This window comes from Hypanus sabinus, chromosome 2, assembly GCF_030144855.1.
Source record: "Hypanus sabinus isolate sHypSab1 chromosome 2, sHypSab1.hap1, whole genome shotgun sequence".
Lineage (NCBI taxonomy): Eukaryota > Metazoa > Chordata > Chondrichthyes > Myliobatiformes > Dasyatidae > Hypanus > Hypanus sabinus.
Genome location: NC_082707.1, coordinates 36,956,075 through 36,969,069, shown reverse-complemented (window position 1 = coordinate 36,969,069; position 12,995 = coordinate 36,956,075). Strand labels below are relative to the sequence as shown.

The 12,995-nt window shown below is 39.1% G+C and overlaps 1 protein-coding gene across 5 annotated transcripts in view; it reads left to right on the top strand.

The window, feature by feature from the left end:
* Nucleotides 1–12,977, top strand: part of vwa5b2 (von Willebrand factor A domain containing 5B2) — a 171,596-nt gene extending 158,619 nt beyond the window's left edge. For 3 of the 5 annotated variants that reach the window (XM_059944199.1, XM_059944190.1, XM_059944213.1), the window contains 3 exons: nt 7,863–7,932; nt 8,551–8,674; nt 11,949–12,977. In XM_059944199.1, coding sequence (XP_059800182.1) covers nt 7,863–7,932; nt 8,551–8,674; nt 11,949–12,695 — 941 coding nt within the window. In that variant the 3' untranslated portion in view covers nt 12,696–12,977. Of the gene's footprint in view, nt 1–2,440; nt 2,570–2,683; nt 2,967–7,862; nt 7,933–8,550; nt 8,675–11,948 lie in introns of those variants that run through there. The other 2 variants (XR_009506776.1, XR_009506775.1) reach the window with 2 other exon arrangements.
* Nucleotides 12,978–12,995: the final 18 nt, after the last annotated feature.

Here is a 12,995-nt window from a genome sequence, read left to right as displayed (position 1 = left end):
GATCTGTCTTGGGCCCAGCACATTAGAACCATTATGAAGAAAGCACAGCAGTGCCTCTGCTTCCCTAGAGGTTGGCAAAGACGCCTAAAACTTCTATAGAAATGTAGTGGAGAGTATCAGAGCCTGGTATGGAAACATTAATGCTCTTGATTGGAAAATCCTACAAGAAGTAGTGGATATGGCCCGGTCCATCACGATTAAAGCCCTCACTACAATTGAGTACACCTACACGGAGCATTGTTGTAGGAAAGCAGCGTCCATCATCGAGGACCCCTACCACCCAGGCCGTTTTCTCGTCTTGTTGCTGCCATACAGTTCGTTGTATTTTGCACATTGGTTGCTTGTCTGTCCTGTTGCGTGCGGTCTTTCACCGATTCTATTAATGCTTCGTGGGTTCATTGTGCATCTGCACAAAAATCAATCTCAGGGTTGTATGTGGTGACAAATATGTACTTTGATAATAAATTTACTTTGAGTTGTTGAAAAACTAACATATGGAGTATAATTTGGGAAAATGTGAAGTTGTTCATTTTGTAAGGAAGAATAATAAAACAGTATTATTTAAATGATAAAATACTAGACAATGTTTAAACAGACCAGATGAGAGAAGAGAGTCAATATAGAAAGAATTAAGTTCTATGGGATAACACAGGCTGAAACAATGTGTTAATCAAGACAGTCCTGGTTGTGGATGTGGGAGGGAGTAAAAGTATGAAGTACTTGGTTTGGGGACTGTAGTTGGAGGCTTTGGAGGAAAAATTGCTCGAGGAAGTGAGGTCAGACATTGGCAGAATAATTTGGCCATCTGTGGTGGCTCATGGTCTGGCTTTTTATTATTCTGTAAAATTATATTTTATGATGACAAAAAGTGACTACAATTACTTTAAATATTACGTAACAAATGGATTTATTAATGCAAGTGTGTGTAATGGAATATGATTCACATGTGCCACTGCCTCAAGTTCATTCCTGTCTTTTCCTGTTGTCTGATGCAATAGTGGAGGGAGTAAAAAGGAATATTTTTGAAATGTCTCTTGGCAACTGGATTGGAATGAAAGCATTACTTGTGTCTGTGTTCTTGCAGTTATGTTGGAAGACCTTATGATCCTGTATGCTTGTCTGTCACTTTCACAGAGTTTCATATCGATATTTTTTGTATAACTTCATCTCCACTAATTTTCTATCCCCAATAAACTCCTGTGTATGAAATCCCCTTAAAGTGGCCATTCCTTTTGTAAATTGGACTTGTTCGTCTCATTGAGTTAATAAGTCATATTTGTCAAAATAAAACAAACTGTAACATCAATTTAATAAATGTAAAACAGTTTTTTAACTTCAGATTTAGTTGTAAGTTGCATCGAGCAAGCTTGCTTAAAGGACTTGAAAGTATTCCTTTTACCAGATTCTGCATGTTCTTCTTCACAACCACATGGAAGGCAGAAGCGTTCTTACACCTGCAGACAAGTTGCACCATGTCTGAATGTAATGCATTTGCTTAAATCAAATAGTTGCTTGTGTCCTTCATTACGCAATTAGATTGCACACTGGGAATAAGAAAAGTGGGTGAAAGCTCAAGCCGTGCTCTGAGGCTGCTGGACAAAGATGTTTTGTTTAAAAAGGCCATGTATCTCAGATTTCTATGGTTTTTCTGCTGAAGTTACAGGAAACAATCAGGACACCTCCTGGGAAAATTCTCTGCTTTAGAAGTGGTTAAAATGGAGGTCCTTTTTTATATAAAGGAAGCAAGGCATTAGAATTCTACATTCCCCTTGGCACACCTGGAATATTAAATCTATTTCATTTCATTCTTACATTTTTTGCACTCAAGCAAATGCAACTAAACCTGAGCAGTTTCTTCAGCATCTGAAGCAGATGGACAGTGCATGAATCTAGCCGTGGAGGATGGAACTTCTGGAAGCCAGTGAGAGGAGCAAGGAAGTCCAGAGAAGAGGGTTTTATTCCTATTACTCTGGCACTATGAAGGAATATTAAATTCCAGAAGGGGATCAAGAAGGCTGCCGTCAAGTAGGGGACTCAGGCTTTAGAGCAGTTCGCCAAAAGTCTTTCGCAGCTACCAGTTAATGCTTATCTTTTCTAGCCTGCTTCACTGTTTCTGAAATATCATTTTTATCTCTCACCTTCTCTGCTTTTAGCAAATAGTTGGATACCCACAAGTTATTTTTCCTAAAGCTACATTCAAACAATAATTACAATGCCCTGCATGCATATGTATAAGTCAACCAGTATTTTGACCCATTGTTAACAAAGGAAGACAACTGACAGGGTAGTTGTTTACTCATCTTGACTTCTCTCTACTCTGCTTTTCTTAAAATTCAGCTGGCAACGTAATTCATTTTGTTGCTACTTACTGCTGTTGGTGTATCCCCATCCCTCTGCTCAATGTTTTCATGTAATCCATACTGTTCTTCCTTTGCAAAAGAAGATGACCTTGAACAGGAACCAGTGCACAAGGACTGGTGGTGGGACTCACCTAATCTACAAAGTGAGCAGCCCACTATGAAGAACATTGACTGGGAGACTGATGCACATGGAGACGGCAATGGCCTGGGTTTGTGCAAATATGTACTTTTATGTGGTGGTGACATATTGACTTCTTTCTGTATTCTCATTGCAATGGTATGAATGCTGTTTACGTGCTCACCCAGTGTTTTATCTTTAACAGAAAACCCTGATGCCCTGGAAGAGAAATCAGGTGACTCTGCACTGCAAGATTCAGCTCCACCCTCTGCTTCAACCACGCCACTTACGACAGGCATTGGCCCAATTGCAGACAGTTCTGAGGAACTTAGTGAGTTTAAAAGGGAGGCAGAGAGTGAGTCACTGATCATGGTACAGGAAAGGGCAGAGGTTGTGGCTGAATGAAAATTACAGCTGAGGTTTGGCGAAGCTGGAGCCTGTCTTTGAAGTCTGAACTTAATGGGGTTACTGATGAAGCAGGAAACTATGTGAGTTGGTTTGTGCAATGTTGCACCTCCATGACCTAGTTCCAATGAAACCATTGGCACACTGCAAATGGTCACTGCTTTGTGATTAACTAACAGATGGCATTATTGTTATCAGCAAGGTGGTCGTGCCTCTGATGTCAAGGAAATGGCATTTAAAATGTGATAACATTTTGAAAAAAAATTATTGAGCTATTAAAGAAATTCTGAAAATCTGAAGCAAAGTGGTAGTTTTTACTTAGAGCGTTGCAATGTTAGAGCTTGGCATCCAAAAAATGTCAGGGATACATAGGCGGAGGTGTCTGTCATCCTGTCTCCAATTTCTTGGCAGGACATTTCAGCAAATTCATTTAATTCATTAAATTCTGCTTATTTCAAAAATAAATTGGTTTGTATGTCGATGAGTATTTTTCTAATAAGAATGACTCACTAGTGTAATCACACTTCTGAATGTAAAAGTATAGCAATTAATTCACAACACTGAATTTACAATCATTTTAAGGAAACATTTTAAAGATAGCTGGGACAGTTACAAGTAATGAACATTCTAGAATGAAGTTTGTGCTATTGAGTTTTCAAGCAAATTTGAAAAGGTTTCCCATGCAAGGCTCCTTCAGAAAGTAAGGAGGTATGGGATCCAAGGAGACCTTGCTTTGTGGATCCAGAATTGGTCTGCCCACAGAAGGCAAAGGGTGGATGTCGGGGGTTTGTATTCTGCATGGAGGTCGGTGACCAGTGGTGTTCTGTGGGGATCAGTTCTGGGACTCCTTCTCTTTGTGATTTTTATAAATGACCTGAATGAGGAAGTAGAAAGGTGGGTTAGTAAGTTTGCTGCTGACACAAAGGTTGGGGGTGTTGTGGATAGTCCGGAGGGTTGTCAGAGGTTACTGCGGGATATCGATAGGATGCAGAACTGGGTTGAGAAGTGACAGATGGACTTCAACCCAGGTAAGTGTGAAGTGGTTCATTTTGGTAGGGAGGTCCAATTGAAGATAGTTGGCAGTGTGGAGGATCTGACAAAACTTGGGGTCCACGTTGATTGGGCACTCAAAGCTGCTGCACAGGTTGACAGTGTTGATAAGTAGGCGAATGGTGTGTTGGCCTTCATCGACCGAGGGATTGAGTTCAAGAGCTGTGAGGGAATGTTACAGCTATATAAGACCTTGGTGAGACCCCACTTGGAGTACTGTGTTCAGTTCTGGTCACTTCAGTAGGAAGGATGTGGAAACTATAGAAAGGGTGCAGAGGAGATTTACGAGGATGTTGCCTGGATTGGAGGGCGTACCTTATGAGAAAAGGTTGAATGTACTTGGACTTTTCTCCTTGGAGCGATGGAGGTGACCTAATAAGATGATGAGAGGCATTGATCATGTGGATAGGCTTTTTCTCAGGTCTGAAATGGCTAACACAAGAGGTCAAAGTTTTAAGGTGCTTGGAAGTAGGTACTGAGGGTATGTCGGGGTAAGTTTTTCACACAGAGAGTGGTGGGTGCATGGAATGCACTGCTGCCAAAACTTTCAATTTTAGGGCAAAACCAAAACGTATGAATTAAAGAGGCATCAGCAGAGTTGCATTTATTACACAGTGGAGAAACATTCGGGTAAAAACTGGACAGCTTCTGTTTAGAAATGTAAGCTCTATGAACCACTTTAAATTGTAGAAGAGAATGACGAGCACAGAAAGATGATTTATTAACCTGTTTAAAAATTTTATTCCATCTATCATTAGAAATCTGACAATTTAGGTCATCCTCCCAAGCTTTTTTTATTTTATCTAAAAAGTCTTGTCTAGATTCAATCAACAAGTTATAGATACCGGTAATAGAAACATTAACAAAAGGTTTTAAATTTAAAAGATTGTCCAGTAAATTTTTATCAGGACCTATAGGAAAAGTAGTTAATTGGAAACGTAAGAAATCTCTAATTTGAAGGTATCTGTAAAAATGTGTTTTTGGGAGTGCAAATTTAGTTGACAATTGGTCAAATGAAGCAAGAGATCCTGAGATAAACAGGTCCCAAAAACACTTAATACCTAGTTCATCCCAATCCTTAAAGACTTAAATTTTTTATATAATAAAATTCTTTTATGATGTATGACCTATCTTTAAATTTTTGATTACAGAGTGGTATACCTTTATGTGTTATGCTATAACATTCTGATCAATTTTATCACAATATATGAATGTACACAAGTTATGTTGAGATGTATCTATGTGTTGCACTCTGTAAATCTTGTTTTTTTTTTCTGAATAAAAATATTGTAAAAAGAAAGGAATGCACTGCCAGTGTTGGTGGTGGAAGTGGATACAATATGGTCTTAAAAGAGCATCTTAGGTAGGTACATAGAGCTTAGAAAAACAGAGGGCTATGCACTTGGGAAATACAAGGCAGTCTCTAGAGTAGGTTACATGGTCAGTACAACATTGTGGGCCGAAGGGCCTGTAATGCGCTGTAAATATCTATGTTCTATGTTCAAACTTGCAATGCAAACAGGCAATTTGAGCTTAATTTGAGTATTACTATACTGTCAGTAAGATTCAGTTTGCCGGATGATAGTTTTATCTCCCTAGTTTCATTTTCTTAGACCATAAGCTGCTTATCTTCAGTCAAGTTGTACTCAACAGGCATTGAACCTGGGATCATGGAACATGCATCCAGTTTGTTCATTAACATCGCTCTGACACGCAGTGAACTGAAGACAGAGGATGATTTACAGAAGCTGGCACTCAGTATTGTGAAGCAAAGATGGTCGATTGACTGAAAGTGTATATGTAAACAACACTACCTCAGACAGAGCTTTAGCTTATTTAACAAAAAGTTTCTACAAATTGCAGCAAGCAGAAATTGACCAGAACACCAGTGATTGAATATTTTCTCCAACTAAGTGCAGTAACATCAATCATAGTCATTTACAACAGTGATATCTAATGAATTACTGAATATTATCTGCTATTTCCAGGAATAAGCAAGGCAGAGTATGAACCTATATGCATTACTTAATATTACACTGATACGTACCAGATGCAAAGGAATTAGCTTCAAGATATTGAAAAATGATGGTTTATTACAATGGGGGATGGCAGTTAAAACATTGGGGGAGGGTTAATTAGATTAAGAAATGGGTAGAAGAAGGAATTGATTATAAATTAGTACATTGACGTTGTGCACTCAGATAACATATACTTTCATAACTTATATACACCATGTTATTTGCTGGAGTGCATTTGGTATCAACTATGACGCTGGCATATTAAGTTTTACACTTCTGTTACAACACCTCCCCCTACTGATTGGCCAGGTGCAATCCAAAATTCTCCATGGAATAATTGGCCTAGAAATTCTTTCGTGTAGTGCAATATTTACACATGCCACTTGCGTGCTACGTGATGCAGCTTTGATGGAAAGATGTTCCATAAATAGGAGGACTTTCTGTGGGCTTGTGTGACCTGAGAATGCCCATCCAGGTTTGTAGGCACAAGTGAGGTGCCTGGAGACGTTCAGTAGCATTTTTCAGAATCAGAACTATCATCACTGACTGAAATGGTGTGAAATCTGTTGTTTTATGGCAGCATGGCAGTGTAAGGACCTAGAATTACAATAAATTACAAAAATATATGTAGTGCTGAAATGAAGGAATAACAAGCTAGTGTTTTTGGGTTCATGCACCATTCAGAAGTCTGATGCCAGAAGGGAATAAGCTGTTTCTGAATCATTCAGTGTGGGGTTTTAGTCTCCTGGACCTCCTCCTCAATTGTAGACAGCATGTCCCAGGTGTGATGGGTGCTGCTTTTTTGAAGCACCATTTCTTGAAGGTGTCCTCAAAGGGAGGGAAAGTTATGCCCATGGTGTAACTGGCTGAGTCTATAACCCTCCACAGCCTTTGTGATGCTGTGGATTGAAGCCTTCATGCCAGGCTGTGATGTAACTAGTCGGAATGTTCTCCACCATTAATCTGTAGACATTTGCTAGTCTTTAGTGGCATACCAAATCTCCTCAAACTCCTAATGAAGGCAAGCTGTTGGTGTAAATTCTTCATGATTGCATCAGTGTATTGGGCCCAGGATGGGCCCTCTGAGATGTTGGCCTTGGCGATGTTGAATGCAAGATTTCATTTATAACACCACTTTTTACCTCACCACTAAACACCTCGTTGCCACCTGAGATTCTACCAAGAGTGGTGTGTCATTGGCAAATTTATAGATGGTGTTTAAGTTGTGCTTAGCCGCACAGTCATGAATATAGAGACAGTACAGCAGTGGGCAATCATCACTCGACATAGGACTAGATACAAGTTCAATAACTGTTATGGTCCTCAAATGATGCTGGTAGGTGAGAGGCTTTCTTTGGGTGTTACTTAAGAGGGAACTACCTGATTAGGCTTGGACCATGCACACAGAACCATCTTCTTTAACTTTGAAGATAGTTAACTGCTTAACTATTTGCCCCTCATGCCAACTTACCTTCATGCCCCGGCTTTGATTGTGATCCCAGCTCAAAGATTCAAAGATCATTGCAATTGTCCCAGTTTAGACTATTTTTTGTATTACATAGTGCTTAATTTAAGTATAAACATTTTGAAAATAGATGATATATAATACTGACTGTTCTAAACCAATAGTAGTTAATTTAGGAGCCTGTGTTGTAAATTGGAGACATTTGAACTAGTTGGTCATACAAAATAACTTGGATGTATTTGTGAGCATGGTTTGTATGATTTAAGCTAAGCTGTTATTCTAATAAACCTGAAACTACTGCAATTTTTGACATTATCATTTAAAATGGTATATTTTCTTTATAAGCATTATTTTTAATGAACACTAAAAGCATTAAGATCCTAATTGCTAATATTGAACTGATTTTCAAATTTTCTCTAATTTTAACGATAGTTTCTGTTTTCCAGGCAATGGGCAGAGTCTGTCAATAGCCTCAGTACGGACACAGAAATCATATGAAAATTTCTTTGCATCCAGGTATCCTGATAAATCTATCCTAAACAGAGTATCACTAGCTTCTTAACTCATAGATAGTAGAATACAGAATTTATTCTATCTGCATAAAATAACAGGGACTAGAAATGCACTGTGGCATTTCACTGACACTTCTGAAATAATTCAAGGATACGCATCTTATTGCTCTCAATGAGTTCTAATAACTAACATTTGCTGTAACTCTGTGGGTGAAGCAACATCTGCAGCGAGGGGATCGGGGGAGGAATTGTTAAGACTTCACAATCGAAGCATGGTCTTGGCCCAAAGTGTTGACAATTCCTTTTCCACAATATGTTGCTTGATTTCCTCCAGCAGTTTGATTTTTGTGGCAGATTCCAGCATCTGTAGTCTCTGTGTCTCCAAAATACACTAACTGCTTTGTGGCTCTTAGTACTTCCTTGATTGTATGTAACTGGACCAAAAATAGATAGATTTACTTTTTGGGTTACAAATATCTGTGTCATTGGTATGGTTCTATCAAAATAATAGATGTACTGAAAACATTTAAGGCAGGTATAATCTGGCTCCTTTCTTTGAAATGCTTTGATTGTCTGGTAAGAATCTGGCAAGTTGCTAACCTTCCTTTCCTTTCACAACAAGGTTTAATCTGGGAAGGCACAGAAGTCTTAGTCAGACTGGAAAATACACACCAGTAACACCTACCTGCCTATCTGCCAAACTGGACACATCTCCTGAAGAAGAGATTAACGATTATATGCCACTGGTAAGATAAACTGAAATTTTGAAGAGTTTTTGTGAAAAAAATATAGTGAATCCTTTGATCAAGGCATCTGCCACTGTAAATTCTGTACAATTCACAAATTCTGTACAATTCACTGTACAATTCACAAATACAAATAGTGATTTGTTTATTTAGTAAAAATGATAGTACATGGTACAAGCTGAATCATCCGCAGCTTAACATCAGAAAGACAAAGGAGATGGCAATGGACTTTAGGAAGACAAAGCCTGCTCTGCTCCCTGTTACTATTAATGGTGAGGACATGGATGTGGTGAGGACCTAAAAGTTTATGGGGGTGCACCTGGATGACAGACTTGACTGGAGCACCAACAGAGGCTGTGCACAAGAAAGGCCTGATTTGCCTCTGTTTTGGGAGGAGACTGAGGTCCTTTGGAGTATGCAGGCCTCTCCTTCACATGTTCTACCAGTCTGTCATCACCAGTACAATCTTCTATGCAGCGGTGTGCTGGGGCAATGGCATCAACATATGTGATGCCAACAGACTCAATAAACTGATTAGAAAGGCTGGCTCTGTTACAGGAGTCAAACTGGACACTGGAGGCTGTGGTAGAACAAAGGATCCTCTGGAAAATCCTGGCAATTTGAACAATATTTCTCATCTTCTGCATGCCACCTTGGCTGAACAGAGGAGAACTTTTAGTCGTAGACTAAGACAACTATGCTGCTCCAAAGAGCGGTATATGAAGTAATTCTCACCCTCAGCCATTAGGCTCTATAATGAGTCAGTCCCTAGCCGAGAAAGTGATGACCCCTCTGTTAGACTGTTTGAGGCAACTTATTTTTCATTCATTTTTACTTCTCTTCTAATATTTGTATCTTTGCACTTGTAGTGCTACTGTGACACTGTAATTTCCTTTGGAATCAATAAATTATCTGTCTATCTCTAACAGCAATCAGAACAACATCAGCAATGCTCCACACCCAATTTGTTTGAGTATGGGTTTTGTTGCCTTTTATTTGATAGCCTAAAAGTTTAATAACTCAGGAACAACCCAAAATTGAACTCTGCCTGACCTTTTAGGGTATTCAATATTGTGAACACTGTGCACAGTTTGGTCACCTTACTATAAGATTGTAAGATATTGGAGCCGAATTAGGTCATTTGGCCCATCGAGCCTGATCTGCCATTTCATCATGGCTGATCCATTTTCTTTCTCAGCTCCAATCTCCTGCCTTCTCCCCGTATCCCTTCATGCCCTAACTATTTAAGAATCTATCAAAAACTGCCTTAAATATACCTAAAGACGCCTGTGGTAATCAATTCCACAGATCCACCACTCTCTGGCTAAAAAAGTTCCTCCTCATCTCCATTCTAAAATGACACTCCTCTATTCTGAGGCTCTGCCCTCTGGTCTTCGACTCTTCCACTCTATCAAGGCCTTTCAACATTCAATAGGTTTCAATGAAGTAATTGCTATTTTTTCTGAATTTTAGTGAGTACAGGCCCAGAGCCATCAAGTACTCCACACATGATAAACCTTTTAATCCTGGAATAATTTTCATGAAACTCCTTTGAACCCTCTCCAATGTCAGTACATCCTTTCTTAGATAAAGGACCTAAAACTCCTCACAATACTCCAAGTGAGGCCTCAGCAGTGCTTTGTAAAGTCTCAACATTATATCCTTGCTTTTATATTCTAGTCCTCTGGAAATGAATGCTAATATCACATTTGCCTTCCTCACTACTAACTCAACCTGCAGATTTAGCTGTAGGGAATACTGCACAAGGACTCCCAAGTCCTGTTGCACCTCAGATTTTTGAATTTTCTCTCTAAGATTATCTACCCTTTTATTTATTCTACCAAAGTGCACGACCATACACTTCCTGACACTGTATCCCATCTGCCACTTCTTTACCCATTCTCCTAATCTGTCCAAGTCCTTCTGTAGCATACTTTCTCAAAACTACTTGACCCTCCACCTATCTTTGTATTGTCCACAAACTTAGCAAAAAAGCCATCAATTCCGGCATCCAAATTATTGATATATAACAGAAAAAGAAGTGGTACCAACACAGACCCCTGTGGAACACTACTAGTCACCGGCAACCAATCAGAAAAAGGCTCCCTTTATTCCCACTCTTTGCTTCCTGCCAGTCAGCCACTGCTTTATCCATGCTAGAATCTTTCCTGTACTACCATGGGCTCTTAACTTGTTAAGCAACCTCATGTGTGGCACTTTGTTAAAGGCCTTCTGAAAACCCAAGTGCACAACATCCACCGATTCTCCTTTGTCTATCCTGCTTGTTATTTCTTCAAAGAATTCCAAAAGCTGCTCTGGGAAGGATGTGATTAAATTAGGGAAGGTGCCAAAAAGATTCACAATAATACTGCCTGGACTGGAGGGCCTGAGTTACAAGCACCGTTGGACAAGTTTCATTGGAGTGACAGAGGTTGAGAGTGACTTTAAAGAGCTTTATAAAATGATAGGGAGTCTAACACTAGAGGGCTTACGAAGGGGAAATGAGCTCAAGGCAAACTTTCCCACAGAGGGTAGTGGCTGTATACTATAAGCTACCTGATGAAGTGGTAGAGATAGGCACAATTACAATGTAGAAAAGACATATGGACAGGATTTAGAGCAAAATGGGACTAGCTCAGGAAGACACCTTAGAGGGCAAAAACAATTTGGACTGAAGGATCTGTTTCCAAGTTATATAACTGTGACTTTACTGAAATTTCCAGTTTACCCATCTAGGGTTCCTCTGTAAAATTGTAGACACCTTCGTGATTGGGTTATTAAGCAGTATTTTAAGTGATCACTGGGACTTCAAAAATTTTCAAGGATCTTCATAATAATTAAATCAGTTCAAATTAAAGTATTAAAGTAACATTAACTAATCTTGTTAACAATATTCTACATATTTAAAACATGAAAAATATATATGTAATAAAACCACAGATGGCAAATAATCTTGAAGCATGTTTTGGACTGATTTATGAAGGATTAATTTATAAAACCATTTTATGATGGCTTCTCAATAAACCAAACAATGTTCTATCAAAGCAATGGCTGAAGTTTAGGATTTGGTACCATCTACATTGTAAATTCTACTGGTGCATTTTGTAATCAACTATCTTACTCATGAAATAGTTTAATTTACTTTTAATATTACAGCTTCCAAAAATTAAAACTTCAAATTTGAATGAACAATGTGCTCAACTATATCATAAGGGCTGTGGAGAAAATAACTTTCTGTACAAGAGCACATTTAACAGGCAAGTTATCATTGCAGGTACGGTTACAACTGGCATGTGGAGCATTTCTTCTGAATGAAGCCTTCTCTGATGCAGTCCAGATTCCGTTAGATCGACTGAGAAGGGCCTCACCCTTCTCATGTCATCGAGCAAGTCTCTGTCCATCCTCACGCTGCATAATGACCTGCAAACCTGAAAACCTTCTCCAAGAGAAGCTCTCCATGCATAAACAGCACACGGCTGAACCTTGTGCTAACAGGAGTGACCAGTGTGGGCTCAAAAGCGATCAGGGAAATACTGAAGAAATCATAAAAGTTTCAAGTAAGATTACACGGTCACATCTTGAGGGTGTTTTGGATCATGGCAGTTCTCCAGCAAGAAGAAGCAATTTATTTAGTGCCAGTATTGATGGTCACAGCACCAATGTTCAGTTGGTAGACAGTGGCAGGGGTTCTGAAACTGAAAGTTCACCAGTTGCCTCTGAAAGCAGTGGAGCCTCGTACAGGTTGATAAGTGAACTGAACACTCAGTATGATGATTTGGAGGGTATGAGCTGGGCTACTGCAGTTGGACTGGGCTGGCTTGAACATCACTGTGCTGGTTACTTTCCAGAATGGGAGCTTATCGCTGCCAAGGCAGACACGTGGCTATGTTCTCAACAGTTTCCTGAACAGGTGAATATCAATGCACTGAAGGCTGCAACTAGGCAGCTGTTCCTGTTGCTACGTCATTGGAATGAGAACATCAAGCTCAATATGTTGTGTTATAATCCAAATAATATGTAAATACAGATGTTTAATGAATTTAATATATACTTAAGAATTTTAACTTGAGGCAATAAATTGTAATGCCTGATTTAAAAAAAAACTGAGTGCATCAGATACGAGGCAGCTATTTTGCCATTTAAGTGACCATTATGACAGCAGGATTCTATTCATTAGAAATGTACGGTGCAGACTGCAAACATTTATCTTCTTTCTATGACATGCCTACAGAGGAAATTCAAATATTTAAATGCATAAGAATTGATCAGGATTTATAGAATAATCTTGAAATAAATGGCAATATTGATATTACTCTTTTTG